At 40.8% G+C, this 27,886-nt stretch overlaps 1 protein-coding gene and 1 long non-coding RNA gene across 2 annotated transcripts in view; one reads left to right on the top strand and one right to left on the bottom strand.

Moving 5' to 3' along the window:
• LOC137341085 (uncharacterized) overlaps positions 1–27,886 on the top strand; it is a 62,490-nt gene that overhangs the window by 16,099 nt on the left and 18,505 nt on the right. The gene's annotated exons all lie outside the window — the stretch shown is intronic.
• On the bottom strand, positions 12,433–27,706 carry gpr142 (G protein-coupled receptor 142). Its single transcript, XM_068004466.1, has 3 exons — positions 27,571–27,706; positions 14,958–15,723; positions 12,433–12,469 (listed from the first exon to the last, which is right to left on the bottom strand). Exons 1-3 carry the CDS (start codon positions 27,704–27,706, stop codon positions 12,433–12,435), a joined length of 939 nt encoding a protein of 312 aa, XP_067860567.1.

Raw genomic sequence — 27,886 nt, 5'->3', positions numbered from 1 at the left:
CTCTGACAATGCAGCACTCCCTCAGTATTGCACCGAGGTAACAGACTAGATTATGTGCTCTGGTTTGATGTTTGTTAAGAATAATGAAGTGCACTGTTCAAAAGAGGAGAAATTATGTCCTGTTCTGGATTATTTGTTCAACAACGACATGGCTAAAAAGAAGAGGCATAGAATACTTTGATCCACACATGGCATATAATTTGTGTGCTTATTGCTCCATATACTAAATATTACTAGATGAGCACATCAATCATTGTTCATCAGCTGAATGTCTTGTGCACAGTGATAATTTTATTTAACAAAATACTTTAATTTTAATCCAGCTATACATTTAGGCATTGAAAATTCATAGCCTTTTTGGTGGACTTCTGTTGTAACTTCAGTAGGAATCCACCGGAATGATCAGAAACTAGGAATCGGTTATGCTGCTTTGCTGCATACAAGGTCATTGACAAGGGGGCAGGGTTGGTGGCGGAGAGGCATAGCAATGGAATTCCGGGCCTTTTTTGGACCTGAAGTACGGTCGGTATAGATACACCTGGTGACAGCAGACATAATGCCTGACAAGGGGCAGATATGTGGCCCACCTTGGGGTCCAACCCTGGTTGACTTTTCCTCTCCTTGGTCCAAGGGCATTGAGGTCAATCGTAATGCCTCTACCATTGTTTCAGCTGAGATCATCTAACCACACAGACCTAATTTGAGACCTTCTTGGTTTGTGTTGTGTAGCTCCATGCCAGGGTGCATTTATTCACTAAGCCATCGAGAGAGCTGTCCTAATGCTGTATCTAAAAATTGAACACAATGTAGTCTTATTTAACCTGTTTTATAATTAAGGCTGGACAGGTTCAAAACTCCATAAATGTCAAGCAACGGTCCAAGACATTTATCCAGTCCAAGGAGGACCTATATTTAGTGTAAGGACTTGCACAACACCAGGTTATAGTCCAACAGTTTTATTTTAAATCACAAGCTTTCGGAGCTTACCTCCTTCGTCGGGTGAGTGAGTGGAGTGAAGGGATCCCTTCACTCACCCGACGAAGGAGGTAAGCTCCGAAAGCTTGTGATTTAAAATAAAACTGTTGGACTATAACCTGGTGTTGTGCAAGTCCTTACATTTGTCCACCCCAGTCCATCACCAGCATCTCCACATCATTATATTTAGTGTGGACATATTCCACTATCGGAAATTATGAGAGTGAACGATAATTTTTTTAAAAGGGATGGGGGTGCTCATGAGACAATTGAAATGTGTCTTGCTTCTTTTCTGGTTTTATTTACCATGACTATTTTCTTCCTGGTGGCAGTGTAACTATTTTTAATGTTACCTATGATTTTTTTTAAAGATTCCTGTGAATGGTATTTTTATGTTCCTTTGAGATGAAAAATAAAATGATTGTAACAACTACATTTAAAAAAAAGTAAATACTTTTTTTAGCATTGAATAACTTAATTGATTTGATCTTATTCTCATTTTATTTCTTGTCTGTTGGTGGTTATAGTTTCCCTTTCCACATTTCCTAATTAGACAATTTGTTTGCTGATTTCTGAATTTGAACATCTCTAAAATAGTGACACTTATAACTTCACTCTCCGTATATTGTATGTCCATTGTCTCTGTATTAAAAATGGCGAACTTGTCAACTGTAAGTTAATTTATTTGAGCATATGAGCTGCCAGCAGAATGAAGTCCGGTTGAGCTGCCAACAGGTGTTAGGTCAGACTGCAATTGGCAGTGGGAGTCCAGATCAGAGATTTACAAAATCTTCATTGAACTATTTTTGTCAGCTTTGTGTAAAGACATTTTTGTCAGTTTTTTCTGGTTATGTGTCAATTGATGCTTAAAAAATGAGAAAGCAGCATTATTGCAGATGGGTTCCGAATTGGTGAATTCATAATCATTCATGTTACAAAATTTGTATTCTAAAAAACATTTGGGAAATCAATTGCACTCGCCATTTTGATTTTAATTTGTTAAATAATGCTCTTTTTTCATCAAAAAGCATAATGTGCCCTTTACTGAACTGCGAGTAGCTGAGAACAGATTTCCTTTGTGGATTGGCTAGTGTCTGTGCGTCTTTCCCAATGAAGGGCCTTCGATTCACTATGTAGACCCCTGAGATCATTAGGCAATAACCTATTCGCGTCCCTGTGAAATTCAAAGGATTGCAGGTGACAAGGAATGATAAATCTTCTAGTGCATGCCTGCAGAAATGATATTTGGATATGAAGAAATCTTTTAATATAAACTAACTGTTACATTTGGAGGAATGTCTCTCTCTCTGGCAGTCCCTCAGGGTCGAGGATGACTTGGTGGAAGATGCCTGTGTGTGGATTCTTTTAACGTGGGGTGGTTGTTGCACACCAACCACGACACAGTCCGAGCAGAGCAAAGTCTTGGCCCAATGCAGGGAAATCCAAGACTGTAGGACAGGGACAGTGCAGCACTTCACTGGAGTGTCAGCCTAGATTTTTGTGCTCAAGTCTCTAGAGTGGGACTTGAACCCACAACCTTCTGCCTCAGAGGCGAGAGTGCTACCCACTGAGCCATGGCTGACACTGCATTTGGAGGAATGTAAACAAGTTGACGTTACAATGTAATCAATCAATGCAAGAAAAGATGTATGTGAAATAGGTGATATTAGTTATAGAGATCCTCACTGTTAATATCAGTAAGTGAAAGTCAATGGGCCGGAAATTGCTCGGAAAATAACGGTGAGCTCACCGCTATTAATGGACAAATCGAACAGCAAGTTCCGGCGATCGCACCTGCATAGTCAAACGCGGAAATCCGGAACTTGCTCTTCCTGATTCCCTGCTGATCTGATAGCTTCGCATTAGAGGGATATCGCAGGCAGGAATCAACGGACCAGCGCAAACTTGCTCTCCTGTCCAGCTGGAAACTAACTAATCTCACCAGAAAAATGGTACGCTGAGTTATATCAGGTAGAAACTAACTTTTAACGCCATGGTAAGTATTAGTGATTGCCAAACAACCTTTCTGGCACTAAAAATTTACTTTTAAAAATGTGGAGTCTCATTACTCCCAATTTTAATAGTTTTTGGACATTTTTTTTAAAAATTAAAATTAAAAAACTTAAAATTTTTATGTTTTTACTTTTTCTTTCTGACTCTTTTATCTGTCTTTTAATCCTACCATCTCTTTATTTAGCTTTCGCTATCTGATTTTATAATACATTTACTAATCTTATTCAACACTTCCTGGTTCTTACTCTGCGGGTATTGTGAATGAGATTCATTTCCTAGTTCTCACAGCTTGGCTCGCTTCAAGCTGATTGGTGGAGGGGACAGAGAGGTCCTTTCCCCGCTTACACAGCCCGGGAATGAACGCTGCAGTTTTTTGAACTCGCATTTGAAGTGAGTTGCTGCCAAAAAGACCGCGGTAAATTAGTGGGTGAGTTCATATCTAAGGAGTGGCGAGCATTGTTGGTTCACTGCTCAGTGCAATGTCTGGGCCTTTACTGCGTTTGCAAGCACAGGGTACATTATTGTATATCTCATTATTGTATATCTCATTTACATTTTTCTTTGCTGCATGTGTAACTCTCTGTCAAAGGTCCCTAATGAGAGTTTTCACTTAAAATGTTATTTAGAGCATGTATGCACTTTTTTTTTTATTCATTCATGGGATGTGGGCGCACTGGCGAGGCCAGCATTTATTGCCCATCCCTAATGATTTGATATGCTGCATTCACCTGAATATTCAAGATCCATCTGTGCTGCTGTCAGCTGGTTAATGGCGACTTAAGTCGGCATTGTTGTAAAGATTCTTCTGCGGATTGTGAAGGCATGTTGATTTTAAAGTAAGCTTGCTATTTGGGAAATGATAGCAGCGAAATTTACTGTGAAAACAACTGAGGCAAGTGCCAGATACATTTATATATAAGTGGTTCAATTTGACTGTATGTTAGAGCTAGCGCCATGGTTTTTAATTGTGCTTTAAGGTATCAAATTTTGTTTGATAATCGTTCCTGTGAAGCGCTTTGGGACATTTTACTACACTAAAGCACTATATAAATGCAAGTTGTTGCTGTAGTAACTTTGTGGAATTGGTGTTAATGGTGTGACTGTTAACTTTTTGCTCACACTTCGAAACTTGCTGCTGGGAGTAAACAACATTAACACATGGCCCCAGTGTTAGAGTTTTTTTTAAAACTTGTTAAATATCAATTAACAAGAAAAATGCAAATTTACTCAGGATCTAATTTGTTTGTATAAAGTGTTAGTTTTCCCACTATTAAAGCTAGCATTAAAACACCAAAGGAAGCTGGTGCAGCTCGAGAAGTGAGCGAAGCAGGAAATAGCTGGGTCCTCGTTGCCCTTCCAGCTGTTAGGGCACATTTTGCCATTCTCTCATGCTGTTCACAGGATCTTCAGTGAGTGAGCTCTTTAGGATCTCCTCACTCGCTCCATGCACCCAAACTTCTGCACAACACACCTCGATTGAGCATTATTTATAGAGTGTAGGTGGGTCTGCTCGCTGACCTACCGGTCCAGCAATACCTCAATTTTAAAATTTCCATCCTTGTTTTCAAATCTCTCCATAGCCTCGCCCCTCCTAGCTCTGTAAACTCCTCCAGCTCTACAACCCTTCGAGATCTCTGCACTCCTTCAATTCTGGCCTCTTGCGCATCCCCGATTTTCATCGCTCCACCATTGGCGGCTGTGCCTTCAGCTGCCTAGGCCCTAAGCTCTAGAATTCCCTCCCAAAACCTCTCCACCTCTCCACTTCTCCATCCTCCTTTAAGACGCTCCTTAAAACCTCTTTGACCAAGCTTTTGGTCACCTGTCCCTATCTCCTTGTGTGAAATTGCAGAGGTGCTGGCCATAATCTTCCATTCCTCCTTAGATATGGGGGTGGTGCCAGTGGACTGGAGAATTGTAAATGTTACACCCTTGTTCAAAAAAAGGTGTAAGGATAAACCTGGCAACTATAGGCCAGTCGGTTTAACCTCAGTGCTGGGGAAGATTTTAGATACGATAATCCGGGACAAAATTAATAGTCACTTGGACGAGCGTGGTTAAAATGAAAGGAAAGCCAGCATGGATTTCGGATTTATTAAAGGCAAATTGTGTTTAATAAACTTGATTGAGTTTTTTAATGAGGTACAGAGACAGTTGATGAGGGCAATGCAGTTGACGTGTATATGGACTTTCAAAAGGCGTTTGATAAAGTGCCACGTAACAGGCTTGACATCAAGATTGAAGCCCATGGAACAAAAGGGGCAGTGGCAGCATGATAACGAAATTGGCTAAGTGACAGGAAACAGTGGTGAATGGTTGTTTTTCGGACTGGAGGAAGGTGTACTGTGGTGCTCCCCAGGAGTCGGTACTAGGACCACTGCTTTTCTTGATATATAATAATGACTTGGACTTGGGTGTACAGGGCACAATTTCAAAATTTGCAGATGACACAAAACTTAGAAGTGTAGTAACAGTGAGGAGAAATGTAACAGAATTCAAGAGGACATGGACAGGCTGGTGGAATGGGCGGATACATGGCAGATGAAATTTAACGCAGAGAAATGCGAAGTGATACATTTTGGTAGGAAGAATAAGGAAAGATAATATAAACTAAATGGTACAATTCCAAAGGGGGTGCAGGAACAGAAAGATCTGGGGGTATATCTGCACAAATCTTTGAAAGTGGCAGGACAGGTTGAGAAAGCAGTTAAAAAAGCATACAGGATCCTGGGCTTTATAAATAGAGGCATAGAGTACAAAAGCAAGGAAGTCATGTCGAACCTTTATAAAACACTGGTTCGGCCACAACTGGAGTATTGTGTTCAACTCTGGGCACCGCACTTTGGGAAGGATGTGAAGGCCTTAGAGAGGGTGCAGAAAAGATTTACTAGAATGGTTCCAGAGATGAGGGACTTCAGTTTCATAGATAGACTGGAGAAGCTGGGGTTGTTCTCCTTAGAGCAGGGAATGTTAAGAGGAGATTTGATAGAAATGTTCAAAATCATAAAGGGTTTAGATAAAGTAAATAAAGAGAAATTGTTCCAATTGGCAGAAGGGACTAGAACCAGAGGACACAGATTTAAGGTTATTGGCAAAAGAACCAAAGGCGACATGAGGAAGAACTTTTTTATGCAGCGAGTGGTTATGATCTGGTATGCGCTGCTTGAAAGGGTGGTGGATGCAGATTCAATCATGGCTTTCAAAAAGGAATTGGATAAATACTTGAAGGGAAAAATTTGCAGGACTACAGGGAAAGAGCAGGGGATGGGACTAACTGGATTGCTCTTACAAAGAGCCAGCATGGGCTCGATGGGTCAAATGGCCTCCTTCTGTGCTGTAACCATTCTATGATTCTATGAAAGCGCTCCTGTGAAGTGCCTTGGGATGTTTTATTACATTAAAGGTGCTATATAAATGCAAGTTGTTGTTGTTGCTGCTTATTAGTATGGCTCAGCAGCTTTATTAGAAGCTCATTCTGATTAGCTATTGAGTTGTGCATTTGTTGTAACAAACTCGCCACCTTGAAACTGCCCTGAGTAGATTTGTGCATTCCTATGAGGATGATGGGAAACAACAACTTGCATTTATATAGCGCCCTTAACGTAGAAAAACATCCCAAGGCACTTCATAGAAGCGTAATCAGAGAAAAATTGGTGCTGAGCCAAAAAAGGAGACATTAGGAGGAGTGACTAAAAGCTTGGTGAAGAAATGGATTTTAAGGAGGGTCTTAAAGGAGGAGAGGGACACGGAGAGGCAAAGAGGTTTAGGAAGGGAATTCCAGAACTTAGGATCTAGACAGCAGAAGGCATGGCCACCAATCGTGAAGCAAAAGGAGTGGGGATGATTAAAAATAGGAAGCAAAAATGAATTCTCATTTAACGTATAATAAGTGCACCAAAGCTAAGACAAATTAATGCCCCATGGAGTGTGCTTCATTTTCAGTGTGAGATTTGTCAAAATAAGTTATCATTTTATTTAACCCAGGTGAATGGGTTTCGTTCCAAATGAGGTCTAAAATATAATAAATATAGGTACATCATCTCAACCACACATAAATTATTCCCTTACTTTCAGAGTTATTAAAATTGCACCATTTTACAATGTTTGCACAAGGTTCCTTTGCTTCAGGTGAGCAGCACCACAAATCATAAGATTTGTAAGAATTGACAGACTGTGCATTCTAAAAACTGAGCAGTCCGTCAACTAATGTGATTTACAAAAATGTTAGAGCTCCTTGTGGAGCATGTGTACCTCTTCAGCCCAGGCAAATGCAGTCATTATTACTACAAGTCACATTGCTTCTTTGTTTTAATTACTCTCCTCTATAAGGAGCAGTCATTTGGACTCCCCAACATTTGTATGTTGCTAAGTTTCATTATGGCACTGAGGCAGCATGTTCTTTTTATATTAATTTGGACAGAGATTTCTGCAGCTTTCAGACCCACATATGGATAAACGAGCGTTTTATATTGGTGGCCTATCAGAAGAGTACAGCCAGTGATAATAGTCATGAGGACAAATGTCATACAACATTGGCTTCAGTGGTTGATGGGAGTGCAGAGAGACTTGCAGAAACTGTGGTAGGTTGGGTTGCCAACTCTGGCTGGACGTATTCCTGGAGGTTTCATCACATGACCTCCCGCGTCCAACCACCTCCAGCCCCCCTCGCTCCTGTCATTGGTCGCCCAACATATCCATCCTCGTGGCTCACCCACTTCCCATGCCAATTGGAAATCAAACAGACTCTCTGTTACCCTATTGGATGTTTCTTGACTGTCAGTCAAACTGTCTTTTTCCCCATCTCCAATATTTTTTATATCTAATAAACAAAAGCGTTAAGAAAATGAAAAAACATTATTTTTTTAATGCCTGTATGATTTTACTCCCATGTTGCTCACAGCAGTGTCCAGGAGATTAATAATTAATTCTTGGAGACTCCGGGACAATCCTGGAGGGTTGGCAACCCTAGTGGTAGCGTAGCAATGGGCAAGTTGCAAATTTCGCAGGTTCTAATGTTCACTACAACAACCGGAGTTCAGCGACTGATGGTTAACACTGCATAAAAGGGTCCAGGTCGAAAAATTGTCTGAATGAGATTCACAGGCAGGAGAAGCAGCCCTGCATTAGCAACTGCTAATCAGGAGTGCTTTAGCAATTTATAGTTTGTTTTAAGTTGAAATGGCCCCCATTTGGGGCCCTAATGCTGTAGTACTTACACTTACACCTCAGAAAGAAAGTGATGAAGAGCTTGTTTTCAAATGAAGGAAAACTGCACTGATATTTTGTTTATTGTAGTATTTCAGTTGAAGTACAATTTCCTTTATTTTCCAATATTCATGCACTCAATCTGCATTATAACATTATTTATTCAAGTAGAACTACCTCAATGGTGAAATAGGCTGCCAAGTTATTTAGTGACTGTCCTTTTGATCTACTGATATACATCATGTTGACTTGTGCACAAGAGCATGCATGGCAGTGAGCAGTGCACAGCTGTACATTACACATTCTGGTGAACATAAGGTGAACAAGACATCATTACAATCCATTTACAAAAAAAATATAATGACTGCTTCTAGACAAAGCACTCTGTCTCTCATTAAGGTCTAGATAGGTCTTGAGTCAAAGTTACTTCAAAATCAATCCATTAAATTTTTAACAACTGGGAGAAAGCAATGCCCCAGTGTCGAGCATAGTTTTGACTTTTCAGTTTATAGAATGAAACAAATCTTACTGTGGCAGACCCAGGGATGTTATAACATTCATTTTCTGGTCTCTCTATTCCTGTTTTGATGAGGGAACATTTGATTCATGAATGGGTTTCCTATCTTTTAAAATGCTCTTATAAATAAGAACGAGAGAATTTGCATTTACATAGCACCTTAGCACATGCTCAGGACACCTCGCTTCTCATCCAATGAATTATTTTTGAAATGCAGTCGCTGATGTATCACAAGAAACCGCATTCCCTGAATTTAAGGGGAAATTCACACTGCTGAGAGGCTAATACGATCTCACATTCAGTGATTAATGCCTTTTATAGAAACTCAGGTAAGTACTGCATTGTAAGAACTCAACAATAATGTAAAGTGCACAGAATGATTCATGTCATGGTCATGTTGCACCACGAAACTAAAAACCTCACTCAGGTGAATCAGGGCTACTCACTGGCTGACATCAGACTTTAAAAAAAAATCCTGTCCTTCTTTAATACAGGCAAACAACTTTTTATTAAAAGAGAAAATGCTGGGAACACTCAGAGTGTTTTAATTTCGGATTTGAAACATCTGCAGTGTTTTGCTTTTTAATTTTATTTATTGTTTTTTTTAACAGGGGAAAATAGCAAAATTATTGCAGAAGTAATGTCCTTTTTTTGAACTTGTAACTAGTGCCCCTAATTGCCACAGCTCAACAAAGGTGACTGGGAAACAAGAGAGACTTTTTTTTTAGTTTATGTAAACTTCCAGATGTCCTATTTGCCACTGATACTGTTTTGTTGCCATAACGCTTTGAGAATTTAAATGAAATAGCTCCTGAAAAGTTCTGATTAACTTTACTAATTTCTGAACAATCATGAAATCTTCAGAAATTATTAATGCACTGGGAGAAAGGGCGCAGGAAAGGTTGTAGTAATTGAGGAATATAAAACTTTTAAAGACAGTTAGAGAAAGATGGAGAACTGAAACGCTTTAAAGATAATTGGGCACCTGAAGAGTTTTAAGGTCAGTCATGCAGTTATCTCTATGAATTCATTTCGATATGTAATTTATTTCACTAAAATTTCCTTCGGGCAATACAAGGAGGTGAACAGAAAAGAACAAAGAGGCTAGGGTGTAACTGAGGAGGTAGGATTGCATTTTATGATGCTGTCCTGGAAGTATTTGATGTAGTCATTGTGTCTAAAGAGGACAAACGATCTCTAATACTGCCATTTTTCACTTTGAGAAGAACACATGGGATGAAGATTTCCTCTGTGCGCAAGATGTAGCTGAATGCATTTACAATTTCACAATGTTTAGTGCAGAGAAAATCTTCCCATCAATACAATGAAATATTAAACATTGCTAAAAATATTTCTTTGTAATCAAATTTTAAACAATGTAACATAGAGATGTTAAAGAATGTAGTGCAGGATGTAGTTAAAACTAAGGTTAGAAGTGGGAAGTTATCACCTGTTCCTGTTAACTAATTAGATGCATTAAGTGCACCATCTCAATAAAAGCAAATACATTTTCTGTCTTCAAATAAATAACTGAGAAAATATTTAAAGCATTGTTTTTTTGGCTGACCATAATGATCTGACAGATAGAAGAAACACATCTGCACCAGGTTTGAAAGGAAGTCTTAGAATTGGCATGTTTGTGTTGCTTTGTGCTAAGCTGACACAAATTGCTCAGCTATCCAACTAGTTCAGAACAGCAGCAGTAGTCAGCTTTCAAGAGTTAACTACTCATGTACATGTGTGCATGCTTACTCTACGCATCGAATGTAAAAGCTTGCAAAGGCCCAGATTGATTGCCTAATGATACAGTGAAAATAATGTGCAAACAGTGGGAAAGGAGGAGGATCTGAGCAGGAGGCAAACAAGGCAACCAAACAGCCAGTGAGTAGGAGCTGTCCATGAGCCCATGCAGGAACTATCTCTTTCTTTCAGTCCATTTAATTAATGGATCCAGTAATTGACTGCTTAGTCCAATGGAACGATAAAATAGGCAACTTCAATAAACTACTGTGATATTTGTGACAGCTGGATTTTATTGTACTAAAATATATGTCTTGAGTATGGTTCAGTGCTTAAGGCTGAGATGTGTTATACATTTAATCACAGATGCTATAACTGAGTGTGCTGGTAAAATCTTTTTACACCCACCTTTGCAGAGCTAGAAATAGCCTTTTCATGACATTGATCAATGTGGAGTTGCATTTATGTTGCTGTCCTCCTCTCCTGAAAGTGCTGAATCATGCTGGAATATGGTTCCACAAGTGACAGCAGCTCTCCTATATCTTACCCAAGTGGCTATTCTTCATATAGAGGGACAGTGGCAGCATGGATACAAAATTGGCTAAGGGACAGAAAGCAGAAAGTAGTGGTGAACGGTTGTTTTTCAGACTGGAGGGAAGTATACAGTGGTATTCCCCAGGAGTCGGTATTAGGACCACTGCTTTTTTTGATATATATTAATGACCTGGGCTTGGGTATACAGGGTATAATTTCAAAGTTTGCAGATGACACGAAACTTGGAAATGTAGTAAACAATGTGGAGGATAGTAACAGACTTCAAGAGGACATAGACAGACTGGTGAAATGGGCAGACACATGGCAGATGAAATTTAACGCAGAGAAGTGTGAAGTGGTACATTTTGGTAGGAAGAATGAGGAGAGGCAACATAAACTAAATGGTACAATTTTAAAGGGAGTGCAGGAATAGAGAGACCTGGGGGTGTATGTACACAAATCTTTGAAGGTGGCAGGACAAGTTGAGAAGGCCATTAAAAAAGCATATGGGATCCTTGGCTTTATAACTAGAGGGATAGAGTACAAAAGCAAGAAAGGTATGCTAATCCTTTATAAAACACTGGTTAAGCCTCAACTGGAGTATTGTGAACAATTCTGGGCACCACACTTTAGGAAGGATGTCAAGGCCTTAAAGAGGGTGCAGAAGAGATTTACTAGAATGGTACCAGGGATGAGGGACTTCAGTTATGTGGAGAGACTGGAGAAGCTGGGGTTGTTCTCCTTAGAGCAGAGGAGATTTGATACAGGTGTTCAAAATCATGAACGGTTTTGATAGATTAAATAAGGAGAAAGTGTTTCCAGTGACAGAATGGTCAGTAACCAGAGGACACAGATTTAAGGTGATTGGCAAAAGAACCTGAGGCGACATGAGGAAACATTTTTATAAACAGCGAGTTGCAATGATCTGATGTGCACTGCCTGAAAGGGTAGTGGAAACAGATTCAATTGTAATTTTCAAAAGGGAATTGGATAAATGCCTGAAGGGAATAAAATTACAAGGCTATGGGGAAAGAGCAAGGGAGTGGGACTAATTGAATCGCTCTTTCCAAGAGTTGGTAGAGACGCAATGGGCTGAATGGCCTCCTTCTGTCCTGTACCATACTACTATGATATCTAGGCCTAGAGAGTGAGTGTTCATAGGTTATTCGATTGGGTAGGTGGGGTCCTGTCCTCGTTCCACACCCACGCTCTTGCATTTTCCTCCGTGATTCGCTAGATAGTAATTAGGAGCAGGAACACTGATTGATTTTTCCCCTCCCTAGCCCAGCACACTAAGGCCAATTGTAGCACTCCTTCTTCTACCTCAGCCAAGTTCAACTAACTCAGACTAAATTGAGACCTTCCTAAGCTGTATTCCTTGGTGCTAGCTGATGCATTTATCATCAGAACCTGACCCTTATTTAATAGAAGCATTCACTATATTAAAAAAATCAGTGATCCACACCGCACTCTGGCAGCCACGACTCACTTATCTATCTGTTAGCAACATTTGATGATGTGGCAATGGATTTCAAACTATGCCTCTCAGTCTTTAATACAATGTCATTAATTAGCTAAATGGCACAGTTGTTGCCATCAATGTATTCACCTCTGGATAGGCCTCATATGCCCATGGAGTTAGTGATGGGTGCAACCTAATACTAGCAGTGGTTGACTGTCACAAATGAAGTGACTTTAATTATTCGCAGCCTGCTCCATAGTGGATATACTTATTTATAAGTTTGACATCATTTTGCATCCCATAGAATCCGTTGCACTGCAGTGTGATACAGAATGTTGCATGCAGTGTGACAGTATCATGACCAGAACTACTACTGCCATAAATCTATCATAATCGGATGTCTTACACTCGCTGTCTGATATTATGGACCTGAAGCAGAACAGCTTTCTGTCCAGCAGCCAGCTTTGTATTTCACAAGAACATTTTTGTCTTCACTTGAAGTCACAGGACTAAATATTCCAACTGCATCCGTGACTCAATGATGAAAGAAATAGTACTTGGTTACAAGATGACCCCTTGAATTTTACTTTCAACTTAGAGGATTTCCAGATGGCAGCTGGTGAGCATTGGAGAGAACCAATTCACACAACATAATGAAAAGTCCTCTAATACGTCTGTATGTGCTTCCCATAAAAAGAAAATTTTTAAAAAAACTTAAATTAATTTTAGTTCAATCAAAATGATCCCCACATCTGTTATGAAATACACAGTGGAAGTGCCTGATTTATCTTGCACATGTGGAAAACCTTCTTTACTGATCTAGAATTGATTGGTTGTGAGTGTTTGGCTCTTTATGGATAAATTACATATCCTTAATGCCTATTTATACTGATTTATAACCCCCTTTATACTCATTCCTAGAGCTGCATTCTAACTGCTTTAATTGTAAATGCAGCATTAAAATTAAATGTGGGCCTGCCACCCAGCGTTAGGCAAGGGTACTAAGGGTTATGGAACTAAGGCGGGTAGATCGAGTTAAGATACAGATTATCCATGATCTGATTGAATGATAGAACAGACTCAAGGGGCTGAATGGCCTACTTCTGTTCCTATGTTCCTATGGCACTGTTAGCTATGCACGCAGGAGTGAGCCCTGCCCAAGGTAGTAGTCTCCCCATGGATTAGCAGTACCTCACCTCCACTGTAACACCTCGACCACCCGCTGTGGATCAATACAACACACGCTGCATGTGCAGGGCACGTGATGCAACAAAACTCACCATGCTCGTGCATGCAGATGAGCAGCTGTGCTCCGAATCACAGAGGAAACTGCTGCTTCAAGTTGCATGGCATGTTCACACCTGCATTAAGTGCATTAAGAATGCCAACCCCAGTGGTGACCCGGAACAGCCTTAAATAGCTGACTGAACATATAAGTGCTTGGAACCATAAAGAATTACACAACAAGGAAAAGGAGTTCAATTAGTCTTTATAACTTTTGACTTTTAATCATCTTTGTTGACTTGGAGAGAGGACCCTGGAAGAGATATCACATAGAATTACATAGAACTTACAGCACAGAAACAGGCCGTTCGGCCCAACTGGCCTATGCTGGTGTTTGTGCTCCACAGGAGCCTCCTCCCACCTCTCTTCCTCTAACCTTATCAGCATAACCTTCTATCCCTTTCTCCCTGATGTGTTTATCCAGCTTCCCCTTAAATGCATCTATGAACTTTGCTGCTCGTCTGATTGCTGAAAGTCAGTCAGTTCAGCCTTCATTGTATTTTTCCAGGAAGCTATTAAACCACGAGCTGTCATTATTCTTAATTATTTAAGAATCCGCATTTGTGAATGTATAATATTACTTTTTAACTGGCACTTTAATAAGTTGCATACCATTAAAATTGATTGGAATTATTTAAATTATTTCATTATTTAAAGCTATCCCGAAAAATATTGATTGCACGCAATTTGAATATGAGCTGTAAAATGGATATGAATAAGTTCTTTCAGGCTTCCCCTCCTCCTTTGTTAAAGAAGGTAGCTAAAGGTCAAAGTTGTAATTGCGTCTTGTTCCGACCTCACCACTGTTATCTTCTCCAAGGAGCATGGCGTTTGAACAACCTTAAAACTTCAAAATTTTTCATTTAAAATATGTTAGAATTGTTTTTACTTTGATTAATATGCAACCTTTGCAATAAGGCAATAAAAACAGAAAATGCTGGAGAAGTTCAGCAAGTCAGGCAGCATCTGTGGAGCAAGAAACAGAGTTAACGTTTCAGGTCGAAGACCTTTTGTCAGAACAATTGCAATAAAGCATTCACTTGACATGTTCGAATAATAAGGTATGAGTGTTATTCCAAAGCATCGTTTGTTGGTTTAAGTATCTTTATATCATTTTTGTAAAGTTCTTGAATTTCAAGACAGGTCATTTTCCTAAATTTGGTGATGGATTAGAGGTGTGACAGAATCACATGACGAGAGTTGCACGTCCCTCACTCTTTGCAAAATGACTGGATGACCTCCTTCACCGTAGAGCGAAATCGCTTGCTCACGAAGCAGTACAGAAAAAAGTTGACCGCAGTGCTCATCAGGGCCAGCATGTTAGCCAAGTCGAACATCAGGTGAACCTTCCAGTTCTTGTTAACGGATGAAACATACAGATGGTAAATAATGACTATGGTCCGAGGTGCCCAAAGGATAGCAAAGACCGTCGTTACTGCCAGTAGAATAGCGGTGGTTTTTCCCGAACGGCATGTCAGTGCTTTCTTCTTTTTGAGTTTGTAGATGATCACTGAGTTGACAATCAAAAATACCGTGCATGGAATAAAGTATATAATGAAGCAATGCATCCATATCAGTACTTGATCCAAAGCGGTGGGTGGGTTACTGACTCGCCAAAGATCAGACCACCAGTAAAACGGGACAGCTGTGATTAAAGACATTACAAAGACCGTTGCTATTATTTTATGGGTGCGTTCAGGGTATGACACCATGCGGTATTTCAGAGGGTGGCAAAGGGCATAATAACGGTCAATTGTCATGGGCACTGTAATCCAGATGGAGGCGTGATTGGCTGCAAACTCCAGGACGCTGACAGTGTGCACCATTGTAGCGGGGATCTTTCGGTGGAGAATGACTGTCTCCAATATGAAGCCGACAAATATAATGAAAAACTGAGTGAGGATGTCTGAAGCAGAGAGGGCCAGGAGGTAGCAATAAGAGGATTTCTGTGTCTTGATGGCCAGGCGCGAGAGGACAATTACATTCAGGATATTTACTGAAAGAAAAAAATAATTGCAGTTAGTAACTCTATTTTAACTCGACAGTTAGGTTCTGCATGCGGCACAATGGGGCAGGTGATGCAGTGGGATTGTTACGTGATGGTATTATATTATTTTGAAGCTAATTTTGGAGGAGCACGGGCAGCTACATGATATTCTTCAGTAGAATGCAGAGCTTTGCGGAATTGCAAGGGACAACAGTCTCCTAAAAAAAAATTCATGCAAAGAATTCCGAACTGAAATTGTCATCCATTCATGTCCATCCTAACCTGATTGTACCTTCACTAACTGCATATTGCTCAGTGCCAAACTATTGCCATTTTCATTTAAAACTTATAGGGGCCTCCCTTTCATTCTTCACTGAGCTTGCTTTCCAACTTCACTGTTTCTAATATACGTTTTTCTTCTCTTGGACTCATCTTCTGCCCTTTCTAGGGTTCATCCTCCATAATTTATAAGCTGCAGCAGTATCATTCAAGTCATCTACCGCATCTGTTATGCTGAGGTGTGCAATTAATTCAGTCAGTGACTGTCACTAAGCATCTGATAAATGTCTCCACGGTGGAAATGTTCCTCGGTCCAATTGTCAATGTCTGGCTGAAGATTAATTCTACTCTTCCAAGCACAGCTGCTTGAGTGAGTTACTAGCTTCAGAATAATTACCTTGTAGTTAATGTCTTGGTGTTACAGGTTTAAATACAAGAATTCTCATAATTGCAAAACAAGTCCAAAGTATCTGTTGGAAGAAAGGAGGTGACTTTATCGTATTCAAAATGCTGAATGTTGCATGTTTCTTAAATAAATTTCAATGCACACCTGTTAACTGTATCTCATTTGGCACAGTAATTTTTAATTTTTGCTAGAAATATACAACTGTATTACATACAAGAATATAAGAAAGCACAAAATAAGAAAAGTACATCATCCCATTTAAACCCGCTCCTTCCACAATCCATATGCAGTATATCCTATCACGGATTTTATTCCATTCATTTCACCTCCTGAGGGAAAGTTCTTTATGAATGCCTGTTGAGCAAATATCCAGAATATTTATCCAACCTCACGTCTCCACTATTAAATCCTGCCCTGTTTCTCTCCACAGACAACATATTCTCCCTACCTCCCCACCTAGGATGGTCTTAGTAGCAAAGATCGATGTGTCTTATGAAAGTAAAGTAATAAATGTATTTGCAAATATACAGTTTATAGTGACAGTAACAGGATATCTTAAAACATGCAGTATATATTTACACCATACTACTTTCCTCTGTTCACTAACTTAAGCAAAATGTTAGGTATGAATAAAAGAATTGTAAAATGTTGGTTAAGAGTGCTACCAATGGAATATTGTACTCTTTGTAGAGGTGATCTGAGGAGTCCTATCCCTGCAAAAATAGATTAGTGAACATTGGTGAAAAGTGAATACAATATCTGTATATTTTCCTTCTTAAATAAAGTGATAAAGTGTACATGGGAGGCTAATGAAGCTGCAAGTGGCACCATGCTTTCTTACATCCTGTAAAACATATAATCTGTAGTAATGTGAATTATTATAGAAATCAGGAACTCTGCTTTCCTCCAATTCTGGTCTCTTGTGCATCCTTGATTTCCATCGGCCCTCCATTGACTGCCGTGCCTTCAGCCGTCTAGGCCCTAAGCTCTGGAATTCCCTCCCTAAACCTCTCCGCCTCTCTACTTCTCTCTCCTCCTTTAAGACGCTCCTTAAAACCTACCCCTTCGAACAAGCTTTTGGTCCCCTGTCCTAATATCTCCTTATGTGGCTCAGTATCAAGTTTTGTTTGATAATCGCTTCTGTGAAGCACCTTGGGATGTTTTACTATGTTAAAGGCACTGTATAATTGCAAGTTGTTGTTGATAATGGCATTAGACAGGCTTTTGTTTGCAGTTGTGTTTATTGTGAGTTTGATTACGGGTAGAACTTCCTTACACATATGTATAAAAATCTAGTATTCTCCTGTCACACTTCAGATGTCACACTTCAACTGTCAAAAATGGTTTTAAAAAAAGAGAAAGAAAGTCAGTTATTTCCTGCTGATTTTTCTGACCTTATTAACCTTGTATCTCTCCAAGGGTAGGAACCAGGGATTCACAAGCCTCTAATTAATCTCAGAATGTCCCTGTGTAGACCACATCCCCCAGGGTCAGGTCAAGCTAAACACAGCTCCATCTTAATAGCTAAAATCACAATCGTGCTCCAGACCCCAATGCCACAGAAGATGGGCTAGTATATAGATATGCTAGTTTAATGAAAGGTTATTTGTCAATTCTGAGCTATAATGATTGTTTTTTTTGCCTTTGTTTCCCGGGTACAGTTCTACAGATGCTGACAACCTTCCAGTAGCTCATCTAAATGGCCATTCTTCATGTATGAGCCTTAACAGTGAGCGCTCGCAAGCTAGTCGACTGTAGGGGCTTTCACAGTGAAGCACAACCCCCCCCCCCCCCCCCCACTGATGTTCAAACAGCCATCAAGAATGGATACATTGCCTGATTTCCTTTCCTAGGCCAGGGGTACTGAGGTCAGCTGTACTGCCCCAGCCCTATCTGCAATCAGCCAACAGCACAGACTGTGGACTTAACCCGAGCCTTTCTAGCCTGTATGTCTCAGTGGCTCATTACATGCTGCAGTTATCCACTGAGCCATAGGGACCGCATAATAGGATGACTGAAAAATAAAAATGAATATTCTCATCAGGGAAAGCAAGCGTGTGACAAATGTTTCTTCCCAATTTACAAGTCGGATCAAACAACCAAATCTATTTGAACTATACCTCCTTTCACCGTCTCCCTGCAGATATTGTACATTTTGCAGCAGAAGCTGAGTTTGAGGAATGGACAGTGTGTGATTGACACAAGTGACCACTGCCCTTTGGCTCTGATTTCTGGCGCTGTAATTGATGGGAACTCGAGAATAAAGAATGGAGGTCAGTAACATGAATACACAAACCCCACAGTCCCAAAGTTGAGTTTCTGATGCAAAGAATGTGACTACCGTTAGAGTTGAATCCAGGCACCTTTGGCTCCTCATTGGAAATATAATTGTGGGGTAACGGTGGATCTTTAAAAACCTCAATGTGGCTTCACCATCTAGTAAATGTAGCGCCAGACAAGTGGAGGTCACTCAGGAAATAATTCCTCCCAATATATGACTGATTAAAATTAGCTGCAGTTTGATATACTCCACTCATTTGTTAAGAATAAGATGAGGTTGTTTTTCTGTGTGTTGTGGTCTGTAATCAGTGTAATCAATTAATGGTCCCCTCTTTGGAAATGCTATCACCCTTCTAAGTGGGTTAGGTTAGTAACATCTCCCTGAATATTGCCTCATATTTAACATTAACCAGTGGTCCTGTAAGGTTCATTTAGAAATCTGCTGTTTATTTTAGTCCTAAGTTCCATTGGTCCAGAGTGCAGATGTGAGCAAATATCATCTGAGTTGTTTAAAGACAGAGGCAATAGGCCTGAATTTAGTTGATGGATATTTAAAGTAGTGAATCCTTATGAATGGTCGTTTAATCCTAAATGTTTTAAATGGAAATGTCTGTAGATCCACTGGTGACTCTCAGTCACACTGTAATGTCATTTTTTGTGCTTTAAGAATGCTGGCCAGAATCACCCAAGCAACAGACATATTGAGCAGAACTCTTTTATTGATGGCAATGTGAACTCCATTTCAGTTATAGCATGAATGAGAGAGAAGAAGAAAGAGGTAGACAGGGAGCGAGATATACAGGAAAATGTCATATATCATAGTAGGTACAGCACAGGGGGAGGCCATTCGGTCCATCGTGCCTGTGCCGGCTCTTTGAAAGAGCTATCCAATTAGTCCTATTCCCTTGATCTTTCCCAATAGCCCTGTAAATTTTTTCCCTTCAAGTATTTATCCAGTTCCTTTTTGAAAGTTATTATTGCTTCCACCACCCTTTCAGGCAGTACATTCCAGGAGTTGAGCTCAGTTTCCAGAGTTGGAGGGGTCGATTATAAGCCCTGGGCGGGACTGGAGCCTAGCGAGTAGCTGGCCCGTTAGGGATTTTGATCACTTTAATGAGCACAAAATTCTTTCTCACAAATGTTTTTTTTAAATATAAAAGAATAAAACTACATAACCAAATTGGTTAACTTCTGTTCCAAGCTCATTAGTACAGCTAGTGGACTGCAGATATAAGTCACCTCTGGCTCTTTTGCCGATCACCTTAAATCTATGAACTTTGGTTACTGACTCTTCTGCCACTGATGTAATATATATAGGCTCAAAAGGTATTTCAACCCATTAACAGCCTTTTCTCGGACTGATTTTGGTACTGCAGGAAGGAAAGCATGCCAGAGTGATGATCAACCAGCAAAACCTGATTGACCACACTGACTAAGACACCGCCAACCAAATTCCAATTTATCTGGAGTTAAGATTTTGTCTATTTGAATTTAAATTTACAGAAGGACAGAAACTGATTAATATTCTCTCTGCATTGCAAAAAGGCCCTTTGAACATACTATTTTTTTTAATCACATGCATTTTTTAAGGGGCAATTGCACCCTGTTGGTGAATATATTGTGAGATAGTTTCAATCACCAGTGCTGTGCTGCTCCCCAGTTTTAAAACTATATCATGGTATTGAGGCGTGTATTGCTTTAACCTTTCTAATCAATAACACTGGGGTATGGAGGTCTGGCTGCATATGGGCTGCTGTGCTGAATTTTCGGAGGGAATTTTAACCCCCCACACCCAGCGGAAACATAGCAGGGGGGCAGGTAAAATGGAGCGGGAGGCTTACCCACTGGCTTACTGCCCCAATCAGGCTTACTCCAATTTTAAATTGCAGGCGGAAAGGACAACTGCATAAACCGATGGGGTCCTTCTTTAAAATATACGGATTGGGCTCCGATGATGTCATTGGGGCCTGACTGCAATATTAACCTGAGGCCTGAGCAGGGGAGCTGTGGTGGCTTTTAAGTTTCCTTGTGGGCCAGGAGGAGCAGGGCCCCATGAAGAAACTTTGGGCCTTCCCTGCCTGGGCTTCCCTTCCCCTCCCCTGACTAAGATCCTTGTCGGACTTAATAGGGAGATTGTTCCCTCTGGTCCCTGGGGGTGGCCTCCTGACGTTTGCTGTTTTTGGTCGGGAAGTCGGCCAATGTCACAAACGTAATGAAGCCCGGTGGTCAAAATCCCCAACGGGACAGCTACTCGCTAGGCTCCAGTCCCGCCCGGGGCTTAAAATCGACCCCTCCAACTCTGGAAACTGAGCTCAACTCCAGCTCAGGATGATGGAATGAAGGTCTCCTTTTTCTGTTTCCTAGAAAGGTTTTACATAAGCTTTCTCAACCCAGCTTGTAGAATGTGCATGTTCACAGAAGAAAATTGGCAAAATTTGTCACTTTAATGAGCACAAAATTCTTTCTCACTAATGTTTTTTTTAAATATAAAAGAATAAAAGTACATAACCAAATTGGTTAACTTCTGTTCCAAGCTCATTAGTACAGCTAGTGGACTGCAGATATAAGTCTAGTTATAGGGTCAGAACAGGAAGTACCAATGTGTACGTCAGAACCTGGAACATAATGTGACCTTTGGGTCAATTATGCTATGGGACACCCTCACATTCATCTATTGTGTCAAAGACTCTTTGCTGTAGGTGCAAATCTGATTTGATGAGCATGAATGTCAGCCCTAGTTGTGCCAACAAAATGTTTATTGATAAGTAACTCTTAATATCTATTGCTCTTAAACCCCGATTAAAAAATAATTAAAAAGGAACTATTCATTATTGTATCCATCCATCATAGCAATGAGATTTCTCTCTTGATTTATTTTATTACTTCACATCTTCTGTGACCTATTTCAAATAGCTGATATTCAGCCAGCTATTGATTTGGCTTTCATCACATGTGTTGCCACTGGCTCAGTGGAGCACTTGAAATAAATTGGATTTAGAGGCACCAAATGTAATATTCTAGCATATGTGAGCACGGGTAATTATGTGTTGCATTAAGGTCTACCAGTTTAAAAAGTCATCAACAAACTAATGCTACTACCCCTTAGAGGAACCCGGGACAGTGCTGGACAACTTTGCCTGAGTTTTGACATACTTGTGTGATGCTTTTAATAAGCACGCTGCAGGTCCATAGGTAACGATGAGACACAAACCCTATAATTATCAATCTGATTTGCAGGGGCCTCCCTCCACAGCTCAGGTGGTTTATCCAGTCAGGAGCAGAGCCACACAGACCAGGAAGGTCAAGGCTTCATTGAGTTGTCCTTGCTAAGTTAGCTGGTTACATCCAGTGCTATAGTTGGCCTCAGTGCCCCTGAGTTAGGCAGGATGAAAGTCAAACAGGTTCCTGCACCTGATCGCTATCCTGCGACCCTTGCTGAATCGTGCCTGTGTGCGGATATGAGATGACCAGATCAATATATGATGTTTCGTATACATCAGTTATCCACTTGGTGTGAAATAGTTCTGTCTTCATATCACATTAAGTGAAATCAGATATTTTATTCTAAAGAAAGACCAGGACTTCCAGACTCAGGTGCTGTCATTCACCCTTGTTTGGAAGAGAACCCCCCCCTCCCCCAACCTGTGCTTGGCAAATGTAACCAGCCCTCAGATACTTATCCACGCCTACCTGTTCACGCACTTTACCCGGTAACCAGCATGTGGCTAATGGATATCAGGATGTCAGCGGTGACTTGCTTTCTATTTAAGATACATCTGGGGTTTGCCTCGGGACTCCTTTTTCCCCATGTAAACTTGGTTATAACCACAATGAGATGTATTCTAAGCCTTCAACAGAGACTAGGCAAAGCTCTGAATCGGAATCACTGTTACCAGGGTCATAGCATTTATCCACTTCATATGGATCGTAGGATGCTACAGTGCAGAAACACGACATTTCACTCAACCATGCTATGCTGGTGTTTTTTTCTCCACGTGAGCCAGCTGATCCCACTCTTTTGCTTGCTGTCCATATGCTTTAACATTCCTCTTTTATAAACAACCATCCCATATCCTTTTAAAAGAATTTAGGACTCAGTCCACAATGGTTTGTGGCAGAAAATTCCACATTCTAACCACCACCGTGTGAAGCAATTTTTTAATAGTTTTCCATTTATTGCTTTTTGTGATTGTCTTAAATTTATGTCCTCATCTTGCTGATCAGTAGAAATAATCTTATACTTAATGAGGCTACTAATCTTTTTGAAGCATCTTTTTTTATAGCTTGAAAGTATCCAACTTTACCTAATGTGACATTAAGGCAGGGACTACTTCACACAGAGAGGTAATTAGGTTACCTGGGGTAGCCATGAAAACAAATAGAATCATAGAATCATATGTCACAGAAGGAGGCCATTCAGCCCATCGTGTCTGTGCCAGCTCTTTGAAAGAGCTATCCAATTAGTTCCATTCCCCTGCTCTTTCCCCATAGCCCTGGAAATTATTCCTTTTCAAGTATATATTCAATTCCCTTTATGGACTATGATTGAAAAGGCAACTAGATGTGTTTCTGATGAAAGAATGGATAGATAAATAGGGTGAAGCGGTAGAGTTACGATCAATCAAAACAGTGCAGGCTTGTTGGGCCAAATGACCTCTTCCTATTCCTACGAGTGGATCTCCAATGGCTGTGCCCTTGGAAGGTCAGGAGAAAGCAAACTTCCTTCAGAGTGCTTTGGAGATACTACCATGTAGAAATGGGGATCTTGTGCATTAGGGTTACTGCTGTATAGGTGTGGGGATCTTATTAATTAGGGATACTGCCGTATAGGTGTGGGAATCATGTGTGTTAGGGATACTGCCGTATAGGAATGGGGATCTTGTGTATTAGGGATACTGCTGTTTAGGGTGTGAGGATCTTGTTCATTAGGGATACTGCTGTTTAGGAAAGGGGATCTTGTATATTAGGGATACTGCCGTATAGGAATGGGGATCTTGTGTATTAGGGATACTGCCGTATAGGAAAGGGGATCTTGTATATTAGGGATACTGCCATTTAGGAATGGGGATCTTGTGTATTAGGGATACTGCCGTATAGGAAAGGGGATCTTGTATATTAGGGATACTGCCATTTAGGAATGGGGATCTTGTGTATTAGGGATACTGCCGTATAGGAAAGGGGATCTTGTATATTAGGGATACTGCCATTTAGGAATGGGGATCTTGTGTATTAGGGATACTGCCGTATAGGAAAGGGGATCTTGTATATTAGGGATACTGCCATTTAGGAATGGGGATCTTGTGTATTAGGGATACTGCCATTTAGGAATGGGGATCTTGTGTATTAGGGATACTGCCGTATAGGAAAGGGGATCTTGTATATTAGGGATACTGCCATTTAGGAATGGGGATCTTGTGTATTAGGGATACTGCCATTTAGGAATGGGGATCTTGTGTATTAGGGATACTGCTGTATAGGAAAGGGGATCTTGTGTATTAGGGATACTGCTGTATAGGAAAGGGGATCTTGTATATTAGGGATACTGCCATTTAGGAATGGGGATCTTGTGTATTAGGGATACTGCCATTTAGGAATGGGGATCTTGTGTATTAGGGATACTGCTGTATAGGAAAGGGGATCTTGTGTATTAGGGATACTGCTGTATAGGAATGGGGATCTTGTGTATTAGGGATACTGCTGTATAGGAAAGGGGATCTTGTATATTAGGGATACTGCCATTTAGGAATGGGGATCTTGTGTATTAGGGATACTGCCATTTAGGAATGGGGATCTTGTGTATTAGGGATACTGCCGTATAGGAATGGGGATCTTGTTCTTTAGGGATACTGCCGTATAGGGTGTGGGGATCTTGTGTATTCGGGATACTGCCGTATAGGATGTGGGGATCTTGTTCATTAGGGATACTGCCATATCGGGTGTGTGGATCTTGTGTATTAGGGATACTGCCATATAGGGTGTGGGGATCTTGTGTATTCGGGATACTGCCGTATAGGAATGGGGATCTTGTTCTTTAGGGATACTGCCGTATAGGAATGGGGATCTTGTTCTTTAGGGATACTGCCATATAGGGTGTGGGGATCTTGTATATTGGGGATACTGCCGTATAGGAATGGGGATCTTGTTCTTTAGGGATACTGCTGTATAGGAAAGGGGATCTTGTGTATTCGGGATACTGCCGTATAGGAATGGGGATCTTGTGTATTAGGGTTACTGCCGTATAGGGTGTGGGGATCTTGTGTATTAGGGTTACTGCCGTATAGGAATGGGGATCTTGTGTATTAGGGTTACTGCCGTATAGGGTGTGGGGATCTTGTGTATTAGGGATACTGCCATATAGGGTGTGGGGATCTTGTGTATTCGGGATACTGCCGTATAGGAATGGGGATCTTGTTCTTTAGGGATACTGTGTATAGGGTGTGGGGATCTTGTATATTGGGGATACTGCCGTATAGGAATGGGGATCTTGTTCTTTAGGGATACTGCCGTATAGGAATGGGGATCTTGTTCTTTAGGGATACTGCCATATAGGGTGTGGGGATCTTGTATATTGGGGATACTGCCGTATAGGAATGGGGATCTTGTTCTTTAGGGATACTGCTGTATAGGAAAGGGGATCTTGTGTATTCGGGATACTGCCGTATAGGAATGGGGATCTTGTGTATTAGGGTTACTGCCGTATAGGGTGTGGGGATCTTGTGTATTAGGGTTACTGCCGTATAGGAATGGGGATCTTGTGTATTAGGGTTACTGCCGTATAGGGTGTGGGGATCTTGTGTATTAGGGTTACTGCCGTATAGGATGTGGGGATCTTGTGTATTAGGGTTACTGTCGTATAGGGTGTGGGGATCTGCAGCTTATGAAGCTCCAATTAGTGATAGAATTGTACAGTTGCAGGCATGACTGTGTTTTACGGAATGGTGATGCCCAAATAGTGTGTGACATACATAGCAACTTTAACATATTATAGATGTTTCCTTAATGTATTTTGATGGTTTCATGTTTAACTATAAAGCACATTCCTAATTCCACTCTCAGAATACTGCAAATTACAGAAATTACATGATTGAAGATAGTGACCCAAATGCTATAGGGAGCAGTATCTTCTGATTTTGCAAGATCAAGAACTTGTGCCTCTTACAGTATATTCAGCTTATTACCTGGCACCAGTGGTCAATAGTTGTAAAGTCTTAGAGTTGGGCACACAGCTAGGATTGGGTTAAGACAATTTAAATTCATTTCACTTAAGACCCTTAGAGAGAGAGAGAGATCTCCTGGACTGGTTCAATGTGATCTCCTGGACTGGTTCAATGTGATTTCCTGGACTGGTTTCGATCGCTTGAGGGGGACGGAGAAAAATTTTCCAGATTTGTTTTTCCTTTATTGGCCCTGGACTTTTTTTCTGTTTTTAGCCTCTCACAGGAGATTGCATGGCTGTAGGGTGCTCTCGTTCACTACCAAATAATGAAGATTCTGGTATATAAAGCACATATATGATTGTGGATAAAACGCAATATTTTCCCCTGATGCAAAGCTAACGTTTCTGAGCACTCAGGGAAAATTTTTAATTCACTCTTTTATAATTTTTGCATCCTGTTTTATTAGCTTTATCTTCCCTTTAAGCATTTCTAATTCCAAAGGAAGGAGAGCAGGCAAAGTGTGGAATACACCACAGCTCCTAACACTTGACAACACCTCATGAAGTGGTGATGAGAAAGTGCAAGTCCACAAAGTAGAACTTTTTTTTCTTTTCCAAATTCCTCCCCTCCTCTCCTGATGGTGTGAACGGGCTCACGGTAGTCCTGCAGTACTTCATGCAACTGGTCCTTCATCACATGTGATCCTAAAGGGTGAGGCCATTCAACAATGGGGACATCACAGTCAAACCTGATTCAGTCCCCTCCCAATGTCCACACGTGCATATTTTCCAGCAATCGTCGTTGAATAGACATCAGGAGCAGAAAGCTCTTCCCTAGCCCAGGAATGCTGTGGCAAATTACAGTGCCATCGCTGCCGCCTCACCTGACAACCGTAGAGATGTGTCAATTGTGATAAATATTGATCTGCTGGACTGGGCAATAAGGATTGTTGATAGTATTTACTGATTACTTGTTGTCGCCTCCAGACTCGTGTGAACATACGAAAATGACGGGCAGGAAAAGACCAGCTGATCCTTCAACAACTCCAATGTTCTCCTGGCCTGTTCCCATCCTCCACCCTCTGTAAACTTTAGTTCATTCACAACTCTGTTGCCTATATCTTATCCTGCATCAAGTCCCGTTCACCCATCCACCCCTGTCCTTGCTGACCTACATTGGCTTCCGGTCCCCTAATGCCTCCAATTTAAAATTCTGATCCTTGTGTTTAAATCTATTCATGGCCTCGCCCCTCCCTATCTCTTTAACCTCCTCCAGCCCTACAACCATTACCCCTCTGTTTCTCTGAGATTGGCCATCGAAGTATCCCCCCCCCCTCCTCCCTTTGCCCCACCATTGGCAGCCTTGTGCTCTGGAATTCCCTCCCAAAACCCCTCTGCCCGTCCACCTCCCTCTCCTCCTTTAAGGCCCTCCTTAAAACCCACCTCTTTGACCAAGCTTTTAATCATCCCTCCTAATATCTCTTTCTTTGTCTTGGTGTCCATTTTTGTCTGATTACGCCTCTGTGAAGCACCTAGGGACATTTTTCAACATTACAGGCATTATATAAATGCAAGTTGTTGTTATTGTTGAAACAACTGCATTATCTCTCTGTGATTTAAGAAGTGACATTTCTAAATTGTATTAATTGAGAATATTAATATGAATGAGGTAGAAGTCCCAGAGTAACGGTATCAACCAGATTGATCTGAAAGGGTGATTTTTTTTTGCACTTACCAGGTAAACCCAGACAGAGCAGGATACTGTAGTAAATGATTGGAACGACTCCCAGCACACACTGTGATCTCTCGGAGTCTGATTCAGTCCCCTCCTGCCAGGGGGCAGGGAATGTGGTATTGTGCACTTCAATCATGTTCTTCGTCAGGAAGCACTTTAGAACACCTGCAAAGTAAAGAACATTTGGTAATGTCTGCCTGTTCCAGACACCTTATGAAAATGGAAGAGACTGTCAGTGCATCTGAATGACTGTTGCAATCTGATGAGATTTAATAAACAAAAAAGTCCTTACTTCTTAAAGGGGCTTTATTACCAA

The sequence above is a fragment of the Heptranchias perlo genome, chromosome 23, assembly GCF_035084215.1.
Source record: "Heptranchias perlo isolate sHepPer1 chromosome 23, sHepPer1.hap1, whole genome shotgun sequence".
NCBI lineage: Eukaryota > Metazoa > Chordata > Chondrichthyes > Hexanchiformes > Hexanchidae > Heptranchias > Heptranchias perlo.
Note: the sequence above shows the minus strand (reverse complement) of the source record. Positions and strands in the feature narration are given on the sequence as shown.